The following is a 19759-nucleotide window of genomic DNA, read 5'->3' as shown; positions in this document are numbered from 1 at the left end:
TTTTATTAGATTCAGGAGATGAAAATAATACATAGCAAGAAAGTCTGTTTATAATACAGACTATTTTATACAGAAGAACAAAAGAGACAGGAAACAAGTCTGGTGAGATCCTATGCAGGAGATAGTGGAAACCCAGTTTTCTTGTCTGTGTACAGGAATAATGACTTCTTATAGCTGTCTCAAAGACCACGTCAGTTTCAAAGGCGCTGCTACAAGTGGCTTCAGTAAACAGCAGCAGTCCCTGTTTCCTCCACTCCATAAATACTGACTGGATGCACAGTATAAAACTAGACCACCTCCCTTTTCACTCAGAGTATCAAGCAACTAAGTGCTCAATGTGTTTTCTAAATGAAGAAATAATACAGATGTCAGGCATAGAAGCCATGTAGCAGTAATGAGTCTCTTTTTAACAATGTGAAGTTCATATTGAGTACAGTCTTACATACATTTCCACTTGATCCTTGGCTGTAGGGGATAATTCTGCCTCTGGAGAGGGAGACCCCTCTAACTTTTTGTGAATCTTCTCTTCTGTTATAAAACAAAAATTCATAAAAAAAAATTATCATATATCCAGTTAATAAACACTATGCTTTAAAACATTTCTCAAGAAATTTTAATTAGATATGATACAAGTCTTTGTGGCATAGAGAGAGAAGCCTACACCAGCGTATAACCCAATCTACTGAGTGTACAGAAGGCACACTCTGGCTAGGCCTCATAAGCACCAGGCTGCAGGCTGAGTGAGAGTCCTTTATCTCATCACAAAGTCATACTGGAGGCTCTTAACTGAGAGCCTGGCATTCCCTGTGGACTTATTAATTAGATCAGAAGCAGTGAACATCTGTTCATATTCCAAAAATATTTTCTCACAAAATTCTGAGTCATGGCCTTTGTACTGGCTCCTTTTGATTAATGCTAATCTGTAAAGAAAACACAACACTACAGTTAGATCTGTGACTTAACGTAAGTAAGCATGGGCTGTGCTTCAGTGCCAACAGAAACAAAGGCTATCCACTTAGCTTGGTCCAAGTTATTGCCTTAAATTGAAAATAAGCTTTTCTTAGCAGAACAGCAGAAGGCGCCAAACTGTATGCTGCACAGTGACCTTAACAAGGACAGGAACAAGGTTCCTTAAGCTAAATGCAGCCTCTTCCTGAGGTCCTGCAGAGCACTTAGGAACCCAAGTGATTGAATGAGCCTGGCAAGTTGGCCTACCTAAACCACTCAATGAAGACAGAGGTTCCTTCATGTTTGAGGGGGCACCCGTGGACTACAGCGCACCTTTGGGAGCAGGGATTTCCCATGTGGCCACTAATGACCTCACTGAAGCCTCTTGCAGAGCTGAGGGTGATGAGAAATGCCAGCCTAGAGACACACACTGCACTGAGAAGTACCCTGCAGGGCTGCACTGGCTGCCCCAGCACACTCACCTTGCTCACTCTGTAGGTCTTTCAGTCTGCAGCAGAGTTCCTCCACTAAAGTTTCTATTCCAGAGCTCTGTATGAGACAGAAGACAGTCAGCTGACCAACAGGTGCAGAGAAAACAGGCATTTTACATTAATACCAAGAATCACAAGTCTTCCGTGTTCCAAAAGGAATACATTATCAATTCTTAAATATACCCCAGAGTTCAAAAACAGTCCACTTGTAAAACCAACCTAGTGTAAGCATCTTACTAATGAAGGACAGTAAGTAGGACTTACTAATAAAATGTGACAATATGCCGGGCAGTGGTGGCGCACGCCTTTAATCCCAGCACTCGGGAGGCAGAGGCAGGCGGATCTCTGTGAGTTCGAGACCAGCCTGGTCTACAAGAGCTAGCTCCAGGACAGGCTCTAAAAGCTGCAGAGAAACCTTGTCTCGAAAAACAAAAAACAAAAACAAAAAAAAACAAACAAAAAAAATGTGACAATATGAGTGTAGCTCCCAGAATGGTATCTCTCTTGCTCAGTAAGGCAGATCTAAGTGTCCATCATCTGACCAAAGTCAGTTGCCCACAGAACAGCACCAAGACTCTTTGTTCTTTGTAATCATGGTTTTGTACAAACTCAACACAAGGATTACAAAACCTCCTTAGTCCTCTAGGAGACTATAGCCTACAAGAAAACACAGTAGGAGCTCCTCTGTCCTTCCTTTCCTATCTTCTCCTTCTCTTTTCTTTTATAAAGTGAACTTGCACGACTCCAGCAGAAAGCACACTTGGAAGCTCTAGGTTATTTTAAGAGACAGGCATAGCTATACTTCTACAAAGACATGCAAAAGCCAATGAGATGGTTCAGCTGATGGTAAAGGCGCTTGCGACCGAGACTGACAATCTGAATTCAATAGCCAGGACTGACACGGTGCAAGGAGAGAACAGACACCCACAAGCTCCACAGGTATGCGTATACATAGGGCACAAGAGGATCTGGAACTGAGGATAAAATGAGTCAAGCTTCAGAGAAATGTGCACTGGAAACACGCAGGGCACATGATTTTTCACTCATTTCAAATTATATCTTTTTTTTTTCAAGAAAAAAGAAAAATCTGTACAATGGACAGAAAAGTGAGAGTGTTTCTTAAAATCTTTGTATTTACTCAGGGACAAGCTAAATCTGGGTTGGAATCTTGTGTCTTTGAAAGAACACAGCTGGACAGATGCACACAGAAGAGCCGCCAGAGCCTCTGTGCCTCTGCTCTGCGCCTCCAGGGGCTAAAAATAAATTTCACCCATTCGCTGAACTCAAAATGACTCAGCAAAGTGTGGCAGATGTTGTAAAGAAAAAAGCCCCCTCACACAGTTTTAGCAACAAGAAACAGATTACAATTAGGAAGGTAAACTATAAATATTCACATTTACTTTCTATCTACAGAATGTCCCAGACTTTAAGAGGAAAAGGGGAAAGGGGGAAAACAGGCCAAAGGACAGCTGCCTCTTACTTACAGCTTTGAAAAGCACGCAGACAATACGGTCAACAGTGAAAGGCTGCACAACCTCACCTTTGAGGTCTGCTTACCATAATAGTCAAGGTGTGATGAGGCCGGCAATTATAATCCATTCTCCAGGATCTTGAAACTAACACGGGTGTCAGCTGACACGCTGCATACTGTCTTGTACAACAAGCCTATGTCACTGCTTGCAAACCTGGAGCTATTGCCAGCGCAGAACATGGAGTCTCTAGGGACTGCTTACCAAATTCCTTTCAACCTCTAAAATAGGCTAGCATTTCCTACCCCTGCAGAATGCCCATGGCAAACTGTGAACAAGGTATACATGCTATCTTGTAGTTAGCATAAACTACACAGATACACAACTAGTTACACATGAAAGCAATACACATGTAACTATCATCAAATCATAGAGTGTATGTATATATAGTCTTGTATATATGTATACACTCATATGTAAAATATCTATGTTTTCAAATACTACAAGCAACATAAGAAACAGTGCCTCACTTCTTTCTCGATGTGCTCATCAAGCTTTACTAACCAAGTTTTTGTTTTCTTTCCTTAGCTACAGTGCTATCCTATATGTGTCCATGGATACGCACAGAGAAACACACAAACCACCACCACATATTCATACATTTTTTTTTATAATACTAGAGATTAAACTCACTCTAGTTATTATTTTTTAAAAACCTTTAGGCCATTGTGGTATCCTAATGGTAAAATGGGAAACATAAAGGTATCCAAATCTACAATAGAACCATTGTATGCTGGCAAGTATTCTATAAAGTTCATTTAGAACTGTTACTGAAAAATTTCATCTCCATTTCTACCTTTTAATATATACTATTAAAATTTTTGAATAATTATATTTTAGTAGTCTATCATATCCATAGACATTTTGGAAAGACTTAGTTTAAAGCATCTTAAGAAGGCACAAAGGTTAAGGTGTACCTGTGTTCTAGAACTCCCACAGGAACACCTATGGAGAGAAGATGCTGTGGCTCTGCTGTGGCGCTCTGCCTGGCCTCTTCACTGCGACCATACTCATCCACCAAATGTCCAAACGTGTGAAAGTGCTCTGCAGATCAAGTGCTCTCTAGAAAGCACAGTGGAGAGCCATGTGCAGGATGGTCATGTTTCCAGAGCTGCTTAGAAGGCAGCCCCTGGGAACACGGCTGGACACTCACAGGACAATCATGAACTCTCACCCAGTAAGCAAGTGGTTCAGGCAGTCCACATGCCAGGCAGGTCACATGGAGAACAGGGACCTGTCCTCCTAGAAGTCACATGGTAGTATCTCTTACCTTTCTGGGAACATAGTTAAGTGGGATAGATTTGGGCTTGGGTCTCCACACCTGGCTCTGAATTCCTGGCCTGCCTCACATACTGGAATCAAGGGATGTGCTTATTGCTCTAGCTCTCTAAACCCAAGAATACTTCCAGTTCTCTCAACACTCACATAGGTGATGCTACCTGTCAGAGCCCATATCACCCAGGCTACTTAAGTATCAATGTCATTTCTAAATTTTGTATGCTGCCCTTCAAAACTGCCTCAGTGTCTGATGATGTGGACTGGAAGGCAGGCCTAAGAGGCTGAGCTGGGGCACGGGCAGTGTCAGTCCAGTTGACAGCAAGGCTGCCTCTAGCAGACTAACAAAGTACCCTGTAGGCTGTTGCCCAGTTTCTTTGGTTTGGTCTGTGCCTCTGGCCTCCTCTGCTGGTAGCTGCATGACAAGGTCAGGTCTGTTACTCTGATGTATAAGGCTTATCATAGAATACAGTTACTGTACTGCTGCTTCTGGGAGGTTTCCTTTGTGTCTTGCTTCTCAGGCCCACAGCATTCTCAGACATCTCCCATTCTTTCCCATGTTTCCTGTGTTTCTCAATTTGAAGCCATATCAGTCAGGAAGAGGTGACTGGCCTGGTCTCCTCATTGTCTACCTTTTCTCCATACCAAAAGACTTCATAGCTGTGTTAAACATCTTAAGCTTCTCTTTCATGGAGAACTTACTGGACTGGATAGTCCCTAAGTATGAGATGGGTAACTCCAAGCCCAACTCGTGAAGACCCAAGATGAAAGCATATCCTTAACTTCCATTTGAACATGGCACAATGAACTAACTCAAAGAGATCTGGGTCTAAAGCTACAGTAAACCATGTGACTCCACATAAGCCACTGACCTACCCCAGCCTCAGTTTCCACACCGGAAGACCACCTGCAGTAGCTGATTATTGGATTTCCTATACTGGTGGGTCCCTCAACTTCTTCATTCCTCTGCTCTTCACAGTGCCACAGCTGCATACTCTAAGCCTTCCATTAAGATTGTCTCATATTTATTGCCATGGTTAAAATGTAAGAAAGTAGCTTGTCCGGCTGGAGAGATGGCTCAGAGGTTAAGAGCATTGCCTGCTCTTCCAAAGGTCCTGAGTTCAACAACCAGCAACCACATGGTGGCTCACAACCATCTGCAATGGGGTCTGGTGCCCTCTTCTGGCCTGCAGAAATACACACAGACAGAATATTGTATACATAGTAAATAAATAAATATTTAAAAAAAAAAGAAAGTAAGCCGGGCGGTGGTGGCACACGCCTTTAATCCCAGCACTCGGGAGGCAGAGGCAGGCGGATCTCTGTGAGTTCGAGACCAGCCTGGTCTACAAGAGCTAGTTCCAGGACAGGCTCTAAAGCTGCAGAGAAACCCTGTCTCGAAAAACCAAAAAAAAAAAAAAAGAAAGAAAGAAAATAGCTTGTCTCTTATTTGCTGTTTTTTTGCTATTGGATCATCCTCCTGCACGATTTCTCAATGGAGCCCAATACCTCACAGCCCAGACTGTTTTCAGTCTCTCCAGAACATCAGTGCTAGACTCAGTCCCTTACTCTGATACCCATGAGTAAAGCAAGTTGTTCAGCACTCGCTCATTAGCATGCCCTCCCAAAATAAAAACACATTAATAATGTGGATATATGCTTCCAGAATGACAGCTCCAGGCTCCACAGACCATGCCTTCTAAAGCACCAGTCCTGTGAAGACAGAAATCACTGCTACCCCATTACAGCTGCATGGAACCACAAACAAGATCAGCAGAATTTCCCAGAAAATTCTGCTAACCTACAGAGTTGAAATCAAGTATAGGAGTATCAGTCCCATACTGTACAGTTCTCTTATAGTTTTATGGATTAGAATCTGTAATTTCTACAGCAGAGCTGGAAAGGAAATGGAAAGAAACTCAGGTAAGGTATCAAAAGAATGGCTACTAATAACAGTATATTAAAGAATCAAGGATCAGCTTCACACTTTAATGTCTGAAGGTTTAAAAAACCTTTATAAAATTTAGAACTGTCAGTTGGGCGGTAATGATGCATGGTTTTAATGCCAGCACTTAGGAGGCAGAGGCAGGCAGATAATCTGTCAGTCTGAGGCCAGTCTGTTCTACAGAGAGCATTCCAGGACAGCCAGGGCTGTTACACAAGAAACCCTGTCTCAAAAAACAAAACAAACCAACACCAAAACAAACAAACAAAAACAAAAAACCCTGAGAAGTGTCAGTGGTAAGCTAGGAAGCAGACGACCACCAACTGAGAAGACTGAGCACACAGCAGGTGCTCACAAACTCTTGCCTTTAGGGCCAAGAAGTAGAACAAGATTTTAAACTCTCCAAACCAAAATGCTGTTTGCTCTAAGGCTCCAGTGAGGATGACAGTTCCCATCTTTGAACACAAGAGGACTTCCAGAGTACCTACAGCTTTTATATCATCTGCTCTTTAGAAATGGCATAGATCAGGAGGCGAATCACCCACTAGATGAACACGTGCCATATGCAGGGAGGACAGAGGTCTAGGGCACAGACTGTATACTGCTGGGGTGGTGCAGAGAAGACAGCGAGGAAGAAAGATTCAATCTGAGGTAGCAGACAGCTCAGGGTTTCAATGCCTGCCTAGTACATGTGGGCCCTAGGTTCCAATCCAGCACTACCTTCTCCACCCCTCAAAACATCTGCTATATGTGATGATAAAATAATACCAGTAGCCAAGCATGGTAACACAAGCTCGTTAACACTAGCCACCAAGAGGGTGGTATAGGAAGATGCCCAGTCTGAGGGGAGCCTGCTCTACACAATGAAATTCTTTCTAAAAAAATAAAACAAACATAAACACCAACAAAAAAGCAATACAAACAAAAACCACAATCAAAGCTTACAAAAAGGCAACTCTGTTTTGCTTCACTCTTCAGTATGGAAATGATGTGAACCATTTACCACTGCCACAAGACAACCATCTACAAAATTCACCCTTGAGAACTGAGAGTTCTGAGTAACAACTACACAAAATCAAAGTAATCTATGATTGTGCTGGGCTGCAGGATGGACTTGCCTAAAGGCACAAGAATTCACTAAACATGTTTCAAGGTATGATGACAGATGAGCTATTAATTCTTTCTGCCATCAACAGACAGAAGAAAAGATTTTAACCTGAATTAAGTTCTCTAATGTTCCTATTGCCTTATGTTAGCTTCTAAACATAAGCAGATTTTGTTTTCAACACATAGGAAAATATCCCATTGTTACTGAACCATTTCTTTTTCTCTTCAGATATTTGTGAGTCTTCAGTAAAAACTAAACTCTGATGATTCAGGTCAGAAGCTTGGAGGGCTCTGGGTTGAGCTTCTTGAATACTTTTCATTAATATCACACTGTCCCTTTAATAAGAAAGGTCAAGGTTTCAAAGCAGGGCTTGGAGTAGATACTTTGCAAAATGGTATTTTGCTTGCTTATTTATTTATTATTATTTTGAGGATAGTCTTACTCTATAGCACAGCTGACCTGAGACTCACCAGCTTCCTGCCTCAGCTTCCCAAATGCTGTGATTATAGACATGGTGCACTATGCCTGGCTGAAGCAGACATTTTCATCTATGAAGGATGACTGGGGAATGTCATTAATCTGCATAAAAATTACTGTACAGAAAATGCTTATATTTCCTCCTGGCCAGGTCCATAGCTTTTGTCAAATACCAGAGTCTAAGACTTCAATCTAGTGACCCAATGCCTCATCATGCAGGCTGGAAAAGGTACCACAAAGAATAGATAAGAGCCTCTAGAACACACCTTTAATTCCAGCACTTGGGAGGCAGAAGAGGTGGATCTCTGAGAGTTCAAGGACAGTCAGAACTACTAAGTACGTAGTGAGATACTAACTGAAAAAAAAACAAAACAAAACATAACACACAAACAGAGAGAAAGAGAGAATATACAAGAGGTGGAGAGCACAATGGAAAGGTTGGAAGATGTATTATTAAGAAAATATCCCAAAGCTAACAATTACTAATAACTAAGAATGAAAGAAGAGAATGGCTATAAGCACAAAATTTTAAACATTTAAAAGAAAGTTGTAAAACAAATACAGAAAAGAACATGTGAATTAATCCTAAGCAGCAATAAACGCAAGTCTGGGGAAGGGAGAAGAGGGTAAAAGGTTCGAGCTCTGGGAATGCAGAATGACTGCCCCTCGTCCTGCTCCCCATACTGTAACCCCACACAGGCTTATTTTTATGTTCCCTGCTCACTGAACTTGTAGGTTTTTAGAACAGCCTCTTCCACTTGTTTCCTTTCTCAGGTCCTCACTTTTCAACAATTGAAAGATCAGGAATTTTTGCAGAAAGCCTCTTCCACCTTTTCTGGAAAGAGAAGCTCCAGGCTACATAAACAGCATGAAAGCATTCTACTATTTAAGGCTTTGGAGGCCCACAAGCAACTCAGCTAACCAAACCTGGTCATGTAATCACCTGCACCTCACACCCTCAGGGAGGTGTCCCTCACTCCAGGAGTTCTTCATCCCCAGCCACTCAGATGGATGCCTTCCTGGGATTCCTTTCCCTGGAAATAGGAAAATACTCTCGAAGGTGCTCAGACCACAGACCTTTGTCATACCTTGGACTGTTTGCCTTTTCTCTACCCTACATGCAATCTGGTCAGCTCTGCCTTCAATACAGAGTCCAACTAGCTCTTATAATCTGCCACAGGGTCACTGTGACAGCTGTTGCTTCATGTTGCTTTCTCAGACAGTCTCACTGTAGTACAGGATGCTCTCCAACCCATGCTCCCCAGCCTCCACACAGGTTCTTATTTCACTAGTTTGCACTCTACCCCAGCTAGCCAGCATCACCATCGTCCAGTCTCTAGGCAGCAGTCATAAGCTATAATCATCATTTAAGTCATTCTGTTATCATCCTCTTCTCCAAACCCTCCAATCCTTCAGAGTTTCTCAGAAGAAAGCCAAAGACTCTCAGAAAGCCCATTCATATATCGCCCGGGCACCTAGGAAGAGAAGGCCACGCTCCAGGTATAGCTGGCTGACACAGCACAGCAGCTCTCAGTGTTCTCAGGTCCTGGACTTAGTGGTAGTGGTCTCAATTCCCACCATGTGAAGAAAGCATACAGACAGGCACTTGACACTTTTGAAATGCTCACCAATTCCTTTACAAGCTCCAATCACTTTATCAATCCACTTCTGTGACTGTCTAATCACACCATCTTTCTCTGTTCTCTGTCTATCACTATACTTCATCACAGTACAAGCGGACACCTTCACAGCCTATAAGATTCTTTTTCTAAGTGACCAGCATTGGATACTGCAGCAATCATGCTGAGCTGGAGCTGGAATGGCCATTCTTTAACACATTTATGCTAAAGCTGGAATTCACAAAGAAAGGAAAGATCCCCAAGTGGGGGGAATGGCAATGGGAGACTTTAGGTCACTGGTGACAATAGCTTTATTTGATGTTCACAGTTCCTAGTTCAGGACCCTCTTCGGACCTTTAAACTTTCAGCACAGTTTCAGTGAGACATTCCTATATCTAATTCCTATATGTACTCTATTTTTCTTAAACTAGATGGTGTTCTTGCTTTGAGTAATGCAATGGTACCTATGATAGAGAACCATATATTATGGACTGCCTCTGGAAAGTGCCTCAGGGGCTCAAATGTGTGAATAAATTTCCCAGGTTAGCAACACTATTTTACAAAGTTATGGATGGAGCTTTTAGTACTTAGGAGCAGGCCTTTGAAAGCTTCTAGCCTGGCCAAACCTCTGCTCTAGATCTCTGCATCCTGATCCTCCAAAAGCTAACAAACCAAGCCTCAAGTTCTCATGACCCCACACAATCTCCTCCACACCATACCTTTGCCTCCATGATCAACTGTAATCTCCAAAACCCTAAACCCAAACAAATACTTCCTTCCTAAAGCTGCTTCTGCCAGTACCTGATTACAGGAGGGATGTCACTAGACTACCCACAGAAGCTGCAGTTTTTAAATTCCTGTGCCCAGTGGATGTGGAGTATGAGCAACAACTTTGGACAATTTGGAATTAAAAAGTCAAAAGGAAGGAGGAGAGAAAAAGAGCTAGAAAGAGGATTTCCATGACAGGAGAGGTTTTTATGAATGAATATTCTATTTAGTTCTAGAGAAATTCAATAGCATCTATATTCAGAACTCAGCCTGATAGGCACTCCAAGGTAAAAAAAAAAAAAAATGAAAGGAAGGAAGGAAGGAAGGAAGGAAGGAAGGAAGGAAGGAAGGAAGGAAGGAAGGAAGAATGCAGGCAGGCAGGCAGGCAGGCAGGCATATCATCCTTGGCTCCAAAGGGCACAGTCAAATTAACAATCAAAATCTAGGGTTAGAGGTTGTGACATAGGGTGATGCACAAGTATGGAGGATACTCAGCCAGGAAAGCAGGTTTCACAGACAACTGGGAGTTGGCTAAGATCACAGTGGGGGGTGGAATGAGAAGACAGTGTGGACTAAGTAAGTATTAAAGGCCCCTGCAACAGATGCAGTCGGATGAGTAAACTCCACAGGTAACAGATGAAGCAAACTCTAGCACAGTATTAGAGCACAGGACCCTTTGGCTCAGGAAGGAAGTTTGAAGGTTGGAACCCTCTCAAGTCAACCTTCCATTATAATAGTGTTTAAAAACTGTACCATCTCACTGCACAACCATTTCAAGTAGTTATCATTTCAGAGCTTTCATTGTAAGAGCAGCGACAAAGTAGGAATTGATAGTATTTAAACAGATGATCACTTTCTAAAGCAAATTTAGTGTAGACTATATGTGACATTAAACGCTTAAAAATAAGCTAATTTTCTAGAAAAAACTAAAAACAAAAAAAGATCTGACTCTTAAATATTGTACTCAAGGCATAAGAAATATTAGCCTACTTCTAGGAATATATCCAAAATAAGCATGCATATAACAAAGTACCATATACACAGTATTCCAATCAGCACAGCAGAAAATCAAGAGTAAGTGAACTATCTAGCAGTGACCACTATGCTGTTGGAATATTATTTGATGAAATGCATTTAAAAAGAACAACAGGATTTTTTTCTTTTTTAAAGACACAGGGTTGGGATATAGCTCAGTAGCAGAGCTCTCACTGAGCACAGTCAAGGACCTGAGTTTAAAACAATGTGTGCATTCATTAATTAGAGTGCTACATGCAAAATATATTTTTATAAAACAAAATGTAAGGCCAAGCGTGGTGGTTATGCCTTTAATCCCAGCATTCATAAAGCAGAGAAAGGCAGATCTCTGTGACTTTAAGATAAGCCTAGACTACATACTGAGTTCTATATCAACCAGGGCTACACAGTAGGACCCTATCTCAAAGCAAACAAACAAAACAACAAAAACAAAACGAACAAAATAAAATCTCAAGACATGAAAAAGTTTATAAAGTAAAAATGTCTACCTCTCAATAGCGAGATAAGTAGTTTATTTCTAAGTTGTTTTTGTTATTGCTGTTGTATAAACTTCTAAGAGTAACCCGCTCCCCCTAAGCATTAGAAAACATAAACTTACTTCATCAGAAGCAGAGCGCAGACACTGGACAGCAGCCTGCTTTTTCATCTCCTCTAGCGTTAGATCTGAGCACTTCTTCTTACTCCTTCCCCATTTCTTATAAGCTCCTTTCTCCCAGCCCAAGATGTCATTCTCCTGCAAAGAGATTGCACCAGGTTAGATGACTAAGACTGGAGAATCAGTTTAAGGAGCCCTGCACACAACTGGCTACACATACATTTCCTACCAATACTCAAAATGAGCATTAGGAACCAGCACTCACTGGAGTCTGCTTAGATTATTCATCCTCTCCAGAACCTACTTGCCGTGGTAAGATATGCCAACTGGCAAATCAACTCATACTTGAGCGTAAACAGAAATGTAACCGAAACCCAATATAAACTCTATACTATACACTAAATGTCTCCCATAGTTTCTGCTATAGTTTCAGTGAGTATTCAGGCTATGGTAAGGTTTTATGGTTATCAGTTAAATGGTTAAATCTTCATTTTTCTACCTTACTGTCTAAAGAACACCCAACATATATAAAGCAGTTTACAGGGATTGCCAGCTTATCTTCCCTGGCTTATATACACCAGCATAAAAATCTAAACACAATTTCAAAAGCAAGAAGGTGGGAAGGGTCACCAGCTACTATATTGTTACTCAGTAAAAACAAGAAAAATTGAGTGTGCTTCAGTTAGTCTTCCCATGTGCTTTTAAAGAGCACTTATGAAGTCACAGTAGGATCTGCATAATTTTGTATCTGACCATTACCCACTTTACAAATTCTTTGGCTATATCATAACCCAATATAAGTTTACTTCTTTCCCTAAAGCAGAAACTTACAGAATTATTTTCTATCACCTTGCTAGTCTGTTTTGCTTGCAAAGCCTTTCATTTGATAAAGTGATTAAAACAGTAGAAAGACAAGATGTGAAAAGACTTGGCAGGCAGATAACGACTGAATAAAGGCAGTTACTATTCAGAAGGGCACTGGTCTTGGGAAATAGAGAAAAGCAAATGAAGGACATGGGATATTGAAGGAAAAGAACCACAACTATAAATTCCAACCATTTTTTTAAAGAGCAAAACACAAATCATCAACTGTCAACCCAATTTTCACTTTGATCCAAAACACAAAAATAACTCTTTTGCTACCAAATATGAGTGGAAGCAGATGACCCCTTTGTGCCTCTCACACTCAGAACCTGTAATAGTCATCTGCTGGACAGATTTTTAGAACTCATTTTTGGGGGGGGGGGGTAAATGATGTTATTTCCATTTTCCAAGGAAACAATGCTGTTGGTCAAATGAGAATGATCAGTGTTCCCATTTATTGACTGTGTTTAACTAGATTACATCTGAGACCCAGCACTTCTTATCTATGATATATATTCTACAGATTCTGTTCTGTAACAAGAACAAAGGTCAGAGCCTTAACAGTGTTGACTCAACATTTCTTCAAGAAAGAGAAAATACTCTAAGCTTCTGTGGTTCACAGTATATGTTAAAAAAAAAATGTGAGGCTGGAAAGATGACTCAGTGGTTTACAGCACCGGTTGCTCTTCGGAGGACCTGGGTACAATTCCCAGAACCCACATGGCAGCTTGCAACTCTCTGTAACTCCCAGTTCCAAGGGATCCATTACCTTCCTCTGGCCTCTGCAAACACCAGGCATACACTGATACACAGACATACATGAAGGAAAACATCCATTCACATAAATTTAAAAGTTAGAACAAAAGAAGCATGCAGGAGGGTCACTTGCAAATTACTGGAAATGATGGAGCTTAGTTTTACCCAGGCTAAGGTGAGCTCTTAATGAGCATCCAGACCCTGAAATCTATTACAGCTCAGCTGAGGTGACATGCACTCAGCAGTCTGTACAAACTGCAAACTCACAAGGACATGTGGTCTTTATGAAGTACAATTTGACAGCAAATGTTAAACATCTTAAGCATGTACTTTTGATCTCATAAGTCTACTGGGAATTCCTGAGGAAATGATCACTAATGTAAAAGATTTAGCAAATCTATGTTGACTATATTGTTGTCAATAATGGCAAACAAGGAGATGATGTGGGATTCCCCTCTGTATGCTGTGAATATGTTTTATTACCATTGGTTAATAAAGAAGCTGTTTTGGCCTATGGCAGGGCAGAATATAGCAAGGCAGGAAATTCAAGCACAGACAGAGAAGGAAAGAAGGCAGAATTAGAGAGATGCCAAGTAGCTGTTGAAGGAGAAAGAGGTAACAAATCAAGATCCTCATGGTAAAATATAGAAAAAAATAGAAATGGGTTAATTTAAGATGTAAGAGCTAGCTACAATACATCTGAGCCATTGGCTAAGCAGTTTTGTAATTAATATAGTTTTGTGTGATTATTTGCATCAAGGTACAGTCTCCATTTACAAGGAGAGACAACCTAAATGTCAAATAGGAGAACATAGGAGAACATGGATAAATAAGTCATGGTCATGCAGACATAGGACAAGACAGCTACTAAAGGAATCTTAAGTGGACTGGCATGGAATGCTATGGTAATATAGTAGTTAACGACAGTATGATATTATTTTAGTGTCTCTCTCTCTCTCTCTCTCTCTCTCTCTCTCTCTCTCTCTCTCTCTCTCTCTCTCACACACACACACACACATCTGAGAAGAAATGCAATGAATACGATCCCAAGAAACAAAGTAAGATTTTTATCATTTATACTGTCTTAAGAGTAATACTCAAAGATCAAAAGAAGCATTACACTCAAAGCTTGAAAGCTGACAGAATTATGAGGCAGCCTGTGTATCTCCACCTGAATCTGGTACCTGGCAACAGCTTCAGGTTTCCTGTTTGGCAGGGCTTTGTGTGTACCTAGAGAAAGAGTCACCCTCTTACCAGCAGGTTTTCCCTTTGGCATTAGGCTATAACAAAGAATACAACATAAACTCCAATTGTTGGGAAATTTGCAGTCTAGCAGGAAGAAGTGAGCCAACCATTCTGAGATGGCAATCACTAAGGAAATAACTGAAGATGGATGTTCTCTTCTTGGTCTGGGAGATAAACAAAGGTTTCCAAGAAGGAATGGTCACTAAGGCACTTACACACTAACTAGAAATCTGGCCAGTTGAGGGGGCAAATTATGCAGAAGACATAGTGGGCTTCACAAGGCATAGAAAATATGTTCTGTAGAGAGTCTGAATGAAAATAGTTGAAGGTCAAAAGAATACATAATTTAAGGAAATAGTATAGAAAAAAATTTCTAAGATTTTTACTGATAAAAATTTAAATCTAATTAAGTAACGAGTCTGTGTAATATATCTATACTAGTGAGAATGGGCTTTGTAGTCTGGGCCATAGCTGCAGGGCTCTAGCACAGAGGTCCTAGATTCCATCTCTCCACCAAATATGACTAATTCTTTGGGAGGAGGGTAATATTTGACTGATTAGGGTTCAAAGTTAACATTTCTTACTCAAGAAAACCAATAAGTCAAGCCAGACATGGTCCTGAAGGGCTTTGGTCCCAGATACTCAAAGGCTGAGGCAGGAGGATGACTTGAACCCAGAAGTTCTAAGCCAGTCTAAGTAAAATAATAAGACCACTACAAAAAAAAAGCAACTTATTCACAAATATTCAGTTGTTAAAGTGAGTTTTTTTTCCTTTACAGAAAAACCCAAATCTGGCAAGAAACACATAAGATATGCCATCTTAGATGCCAGGTTTCATGGCACGTAACTGTAATCTTGGTACGTAGGAAGCTGAGGCAGAAGCATCATGAACTTCAGGCCAGCTTGGACTCCAGTGAGATGTCTCAGAAACAAAGGAGCACCAGTGAGATGGTTCATCGGGTAAAGAAATTTGCTGCTAAACCTGACAGCCTGCGCTAAATACCCGGGACCACATGTGGAAGGAGAACCAACTTCTGTAAGTTGTTCTGGTTTCCACACATGTATTGTGCCAGGCTTGTCTCCAAACACACACACACACACACACATAAATAAATAAACAAACAAAGTACATGCCCACCTACACACATAAACAAACAAACAAAGATCTAAGTACATACCCACACACACCACCTTTTAAGATCAGGTGTTAACACTGATATAATTCACATTGTAAAACTTTTGTTTAATTTTGGTGCTAGGAATAGAACCCAGGCCCTGCACATACTACCCTTTATGGGCGCCACCACTGCCCAGCCAATATTTTATTAAAATCACTGAACTAATCATCAGATTTTTTAAACAGTATAACATAAAAAGACCTAAAATACTTTTATTTTATACCGAATATAAATGTCCCCCACTGTTTAGTTAATGCTGAGCTGGCCTGAGGGGAAGTCACCCAGCTGCACGTCCAGAAGTAGGGCTGGCCCTTGCTTGGTTTGATTCCAAGCTTTGATGGCACTGGGGCTTTTCCTCTGCTTCTCCGGCTGCCTCCTCCTTTCAGCTCGGTTTTGACCTAGCTCCTCATAGGGGTAGAGGTTGATGACACTGGGCACCATGTTCTCACACACCGTGCAGAACCGCGCAGTGCTCATTTCTGGCTGTTCACATGCTTCTCTCGAGCAGATCCTTGAAGGTGAGCCCTGTAACTTTGCTTTCAGCCACCTAGGGCCTGAGGTGGAGCAAAGGTGTGAAGAAGCAGAACCTATTCCAAGAATGGAGGTCAATGGGGTGTGCTTTTCAAGGGTGTATCTTGTTCGTGCTGCTTCCTCATTGCCCTTACTCTTCTTTCTACCCTGCTTACCAGATGCTAGTAAGATGCTTCCTATTGCTATACTCTTATCGTATTCTCTACCTTGCCACGTGAAAACAATGAAACCTGCTACATGGTGGTGGCGCATGCCTTTAATCCCAGCACTCAGGCAGATCTGAGTTTGAGGCCAGCCTGGTTTTCAGAGCGAGTTCCAGGACAGCTAGGGCCACACAGAGGAAACCCTGTCTCTAAAAACAACAAACAAAACCCGATGAAACCAGCCCACTATGAACTGAAATGTCTCAAACTATGAGCCAAAATAATCTTTCCCTCTTTCAGGATTTTTCTCAGGGGTGTGTGTGTGTATGTGTTTACTTGTCACTGCAACAGAAAGCTCATGGATGCATACTTATTATCTTTTTATCAACCGTGCTCGATTAAAAGTCAACTGGTTAACACTGAATAAGATCAGGTATATTTCTTCAAAGCCCTAATCTGGAAGGCAGAACACAGTTATCAAGTTCCAAAAGCAGCTGAGACAGAAGAACTCCTCAGGTAACCATCTTATTTTTTTAGCAGCTGCTTTTCTAGATACACTGGTGAGGTTACATAAGGTTAGGGCTTTGATTGACTTCTTCCTGCTGTCTTCTATCAAAATGAGATTGGGACCTGAAGGAAGAAAAAGAACATGGTATTCTAAAATACAGCTGGTGTCACTGCTGTCTGCTGCTAAGCATCCACCCCTGCCTCCCACATCTTGTTAACAACCTCGTAAAGAACAGAAGCCCAGTGAGTCTGAATGAGACTGTGTTCCCTTTCTCCCCCAGCACACACACTACTACCCACCTCAGGCCCTAGGTGGCTGAAAGCAAAGTTACAGGGCTCACCTTCAAGGATCTGCTCGAGAGAAGCATGTGAACAGCCAGAAATGAGCACTGCGCGGTTCTGCACGGTGTGTGAGAACATGGTGCCCAGTGTCATCAACCTCTACCCCTATGAGGAGCTAGGTCAAAACCGAGCTGAAAGGAGGAGGCAGCCGGAGAAGCAGAGGAAAAGCCCCAGTGCCATCAAAGCTTGGAATCAAACCAAGCAAGGGCCAGCCCTACTTCTGGACGTGCAGCTGGGTGACTTCCCCTCCAGCTAATTCAGGTTGGACTTCTAAGCACTTATGAATGGAAATTATGGCAGAAGCTAAGATGTCTAATAATTCACTAACTTCTCATCCCATTGTTTAGAAGAACTAATACCTGCTGCTAGAAGAAACAGGAAACTCCAAACAAATGAATTTTCAGCTAGACCCACTACTGTCTACATCTTTCCCCAGCAGTGGCTGTCTCCTCAGTGGCCCCTTAACTTCAGTAGCCCAAAGTTTGCATCCCCACTACCATGTAGCTCTGCACTGTTGGCTGACGGAATGCTGGCTTCTTGTCTCTAAGATTACACTGCAAATCCACAGCACAGCTGGTTCTTCCACATCTTCTGCTTGCTCTCAGTTCCCAGCTCCATCATTTACTCACAACATTCCCCAGCTCACACATGGGTCCCTGGTGTCCCTGTCCCAAAATTCTGCCCAACGAGTGTTGTGTTGCTCTGCAAACTGTTAGATGTCTTTTAGGGACTCAGCCTTGGTTGCTTCTGTGCCCAATACTGTGTTAGGCATGTATTATGCTATAACATTTAAGTAAAAAGTAAAAACTGAATCTTCAAAATGCAATATTTATCATCAAGACTTCTTTGTTCCACAAAAATATTTTTAAATACATGCAAAAAATGTAAACAGGTTGGAGAAATGTTCAGTGAGATTAAAAGTCATTACTGCTCTTCTAGGGACATGAGTTCTATTCCTAGCACCCACATCAAGTGACTCACAACCACATGTAATTCCAAAGGACGTCTCTAACCTCTTCAGGCATCCATACTCACGATGCAAGCACACACATACACAATTAATCAAAAACATTTTTTTAAAAATATAAACAAAGGAGCTACAAAAGTGGTTCAGTTGGTTGAGTGCTTGCCTAGCATGTAGGACATCCTGGGTTCATTTACTAGCATAACACAAACTAGGCATGGTGGTACCTAGCACTTGTAGAGACAGGAGAACCAGAAGTTCAAGGTCATCCTTGGTTACAAAGTGAGTTCAAGGTCAGTCTAGGTTACATAAGCACGTGTCTTAAAAAGAAAAATAAGTCCTTCTGGTGTCCTGGGCAGAATATGGATCCAAGCTCATGCTATCTATCAGCATTAGTACTGAAGCTGCTCTGACTTGCACATTCCTCACATACATGTCTTAGTTGTAAACATTTTCCATTAACACTACATGCTCCTGAAAAGTAATTCTACACCTAATGGGTAGTTTTGATTTTTTTAATAATTTATTTAAATTTATTTATGTGCATTGATGTGAAGGTATCTGATCCCTGGAACTGTAGTTACAGACAGTTGTCAGCTGCCATGTAGGTGCTAGGAATTGAACCCGGGTCCTCTGAAAGAGCAGCAAGTGCTCTTAACTGCTGAGCTATCTCTCCAGTTCCAGAAGTAGTTTTAATTTGAAACAAACATTTGTTTCTGCCACCTTCACAGGGGGTTGACAACTGAAGGATAGGGGTTAAGAGCACTGAATGCTCTTAAAGAAGATCCCAGTTTGGATCCCATCATCTACATTGAGTGGCTCACAAACTGCCTGTATTTCTTTCTCCAAGGGCACCTGCCCAAACATGCCCATAAATATATACACATAAATAAAGCATAATGAAAATAAATCTAACAAAAATAATTTTTTTATTTGACCTTCCTCCCTACAAGTAAAGGTATCCCCTGCCTTACCAGGGCTAAGTAGAGAAGTATTTTTGGTGACCAGGAAGATGCTTAGTGGATAAAGCAGTTGCTGTACAAGTGTGAGGACCAGAGCTTAGACTCCTACAACCTATGTAAAAAGTTGGCCAGGCATGGCAGCCAGCTATAATCTTAGCACTTGGGAGGCAGAAACAGAGAATCACAGAGGTAAGCTCACGAGATGAACTGGAATTGGCATAACCCAGGTCCGATAACCCTGTCACAATAAATGAAGTGGGAAGTAGTTGAGGAAGGGAATCTGCTGTCACAGACCTCTGTCTAAACTCACACACATTTGAATATGCATACACACACAATGCCCCCCCCAAATAGTGTTTTAGGGCTTCCTATTTGCATGTAGATCCTCCTAATAACTCTAGATATAGTGTGCTTTCCCCAGCTTTCATCTGTTGTGTAGCAATAAACCAGAACCTGGGAAGAGGATCAATTGGTGGT

The 19759-nt window shown here is 41.5% G+C and overlaps 1 protein-coding gene across 2 annotated transcripts in view; it reads right to left on the bottom strand.

Annotated features, from left to right (window-relative positions):
- Nucleotides 1-19759, bottom strand: part of Kiaa0232 (KIAA0232 ortholog) — a 65554-nt gene that overhangs the window by 17784 nt on the left and 28011 nt on the right. For both annotated transcript variants that reach the window (XM_038324299.2, XM_038324306.1), the window contains exons 3-5: nt 11794-11928; nt 1431-1497; nt 447-528 (exon numbers count right to left, since the gene is read on the bottom strand). In XM_038324299.2, coding sequence (XP_038180227.1) covers nt 447-528; nt 1431-1497; nt 11794-11928 — 284 coding nt within the window. The remainder of the gene's footprint in view (nt 1-446; nt 529-1430; nt 1498-11793; nt 11929-19759) is intronic.

Source organism: Arvicola amphibius, chromosome 1 (assembly GCF_903992535.2).
Source record: "Arvicola amphibius chromosome 1, mArvAmp1.2, whole genome shotgun sequence".
NCBI lineage: Eukaryota > Metazoa > Chordata > Mammalia > Rodentia > Cricetidae > Arvicola > Arvicola amphibius.
The sequence above is the reverse complement of the archived record's forward strand: the minus strand, read 5'-3'. Positions and strand labels throughout refer to the sequence as shown.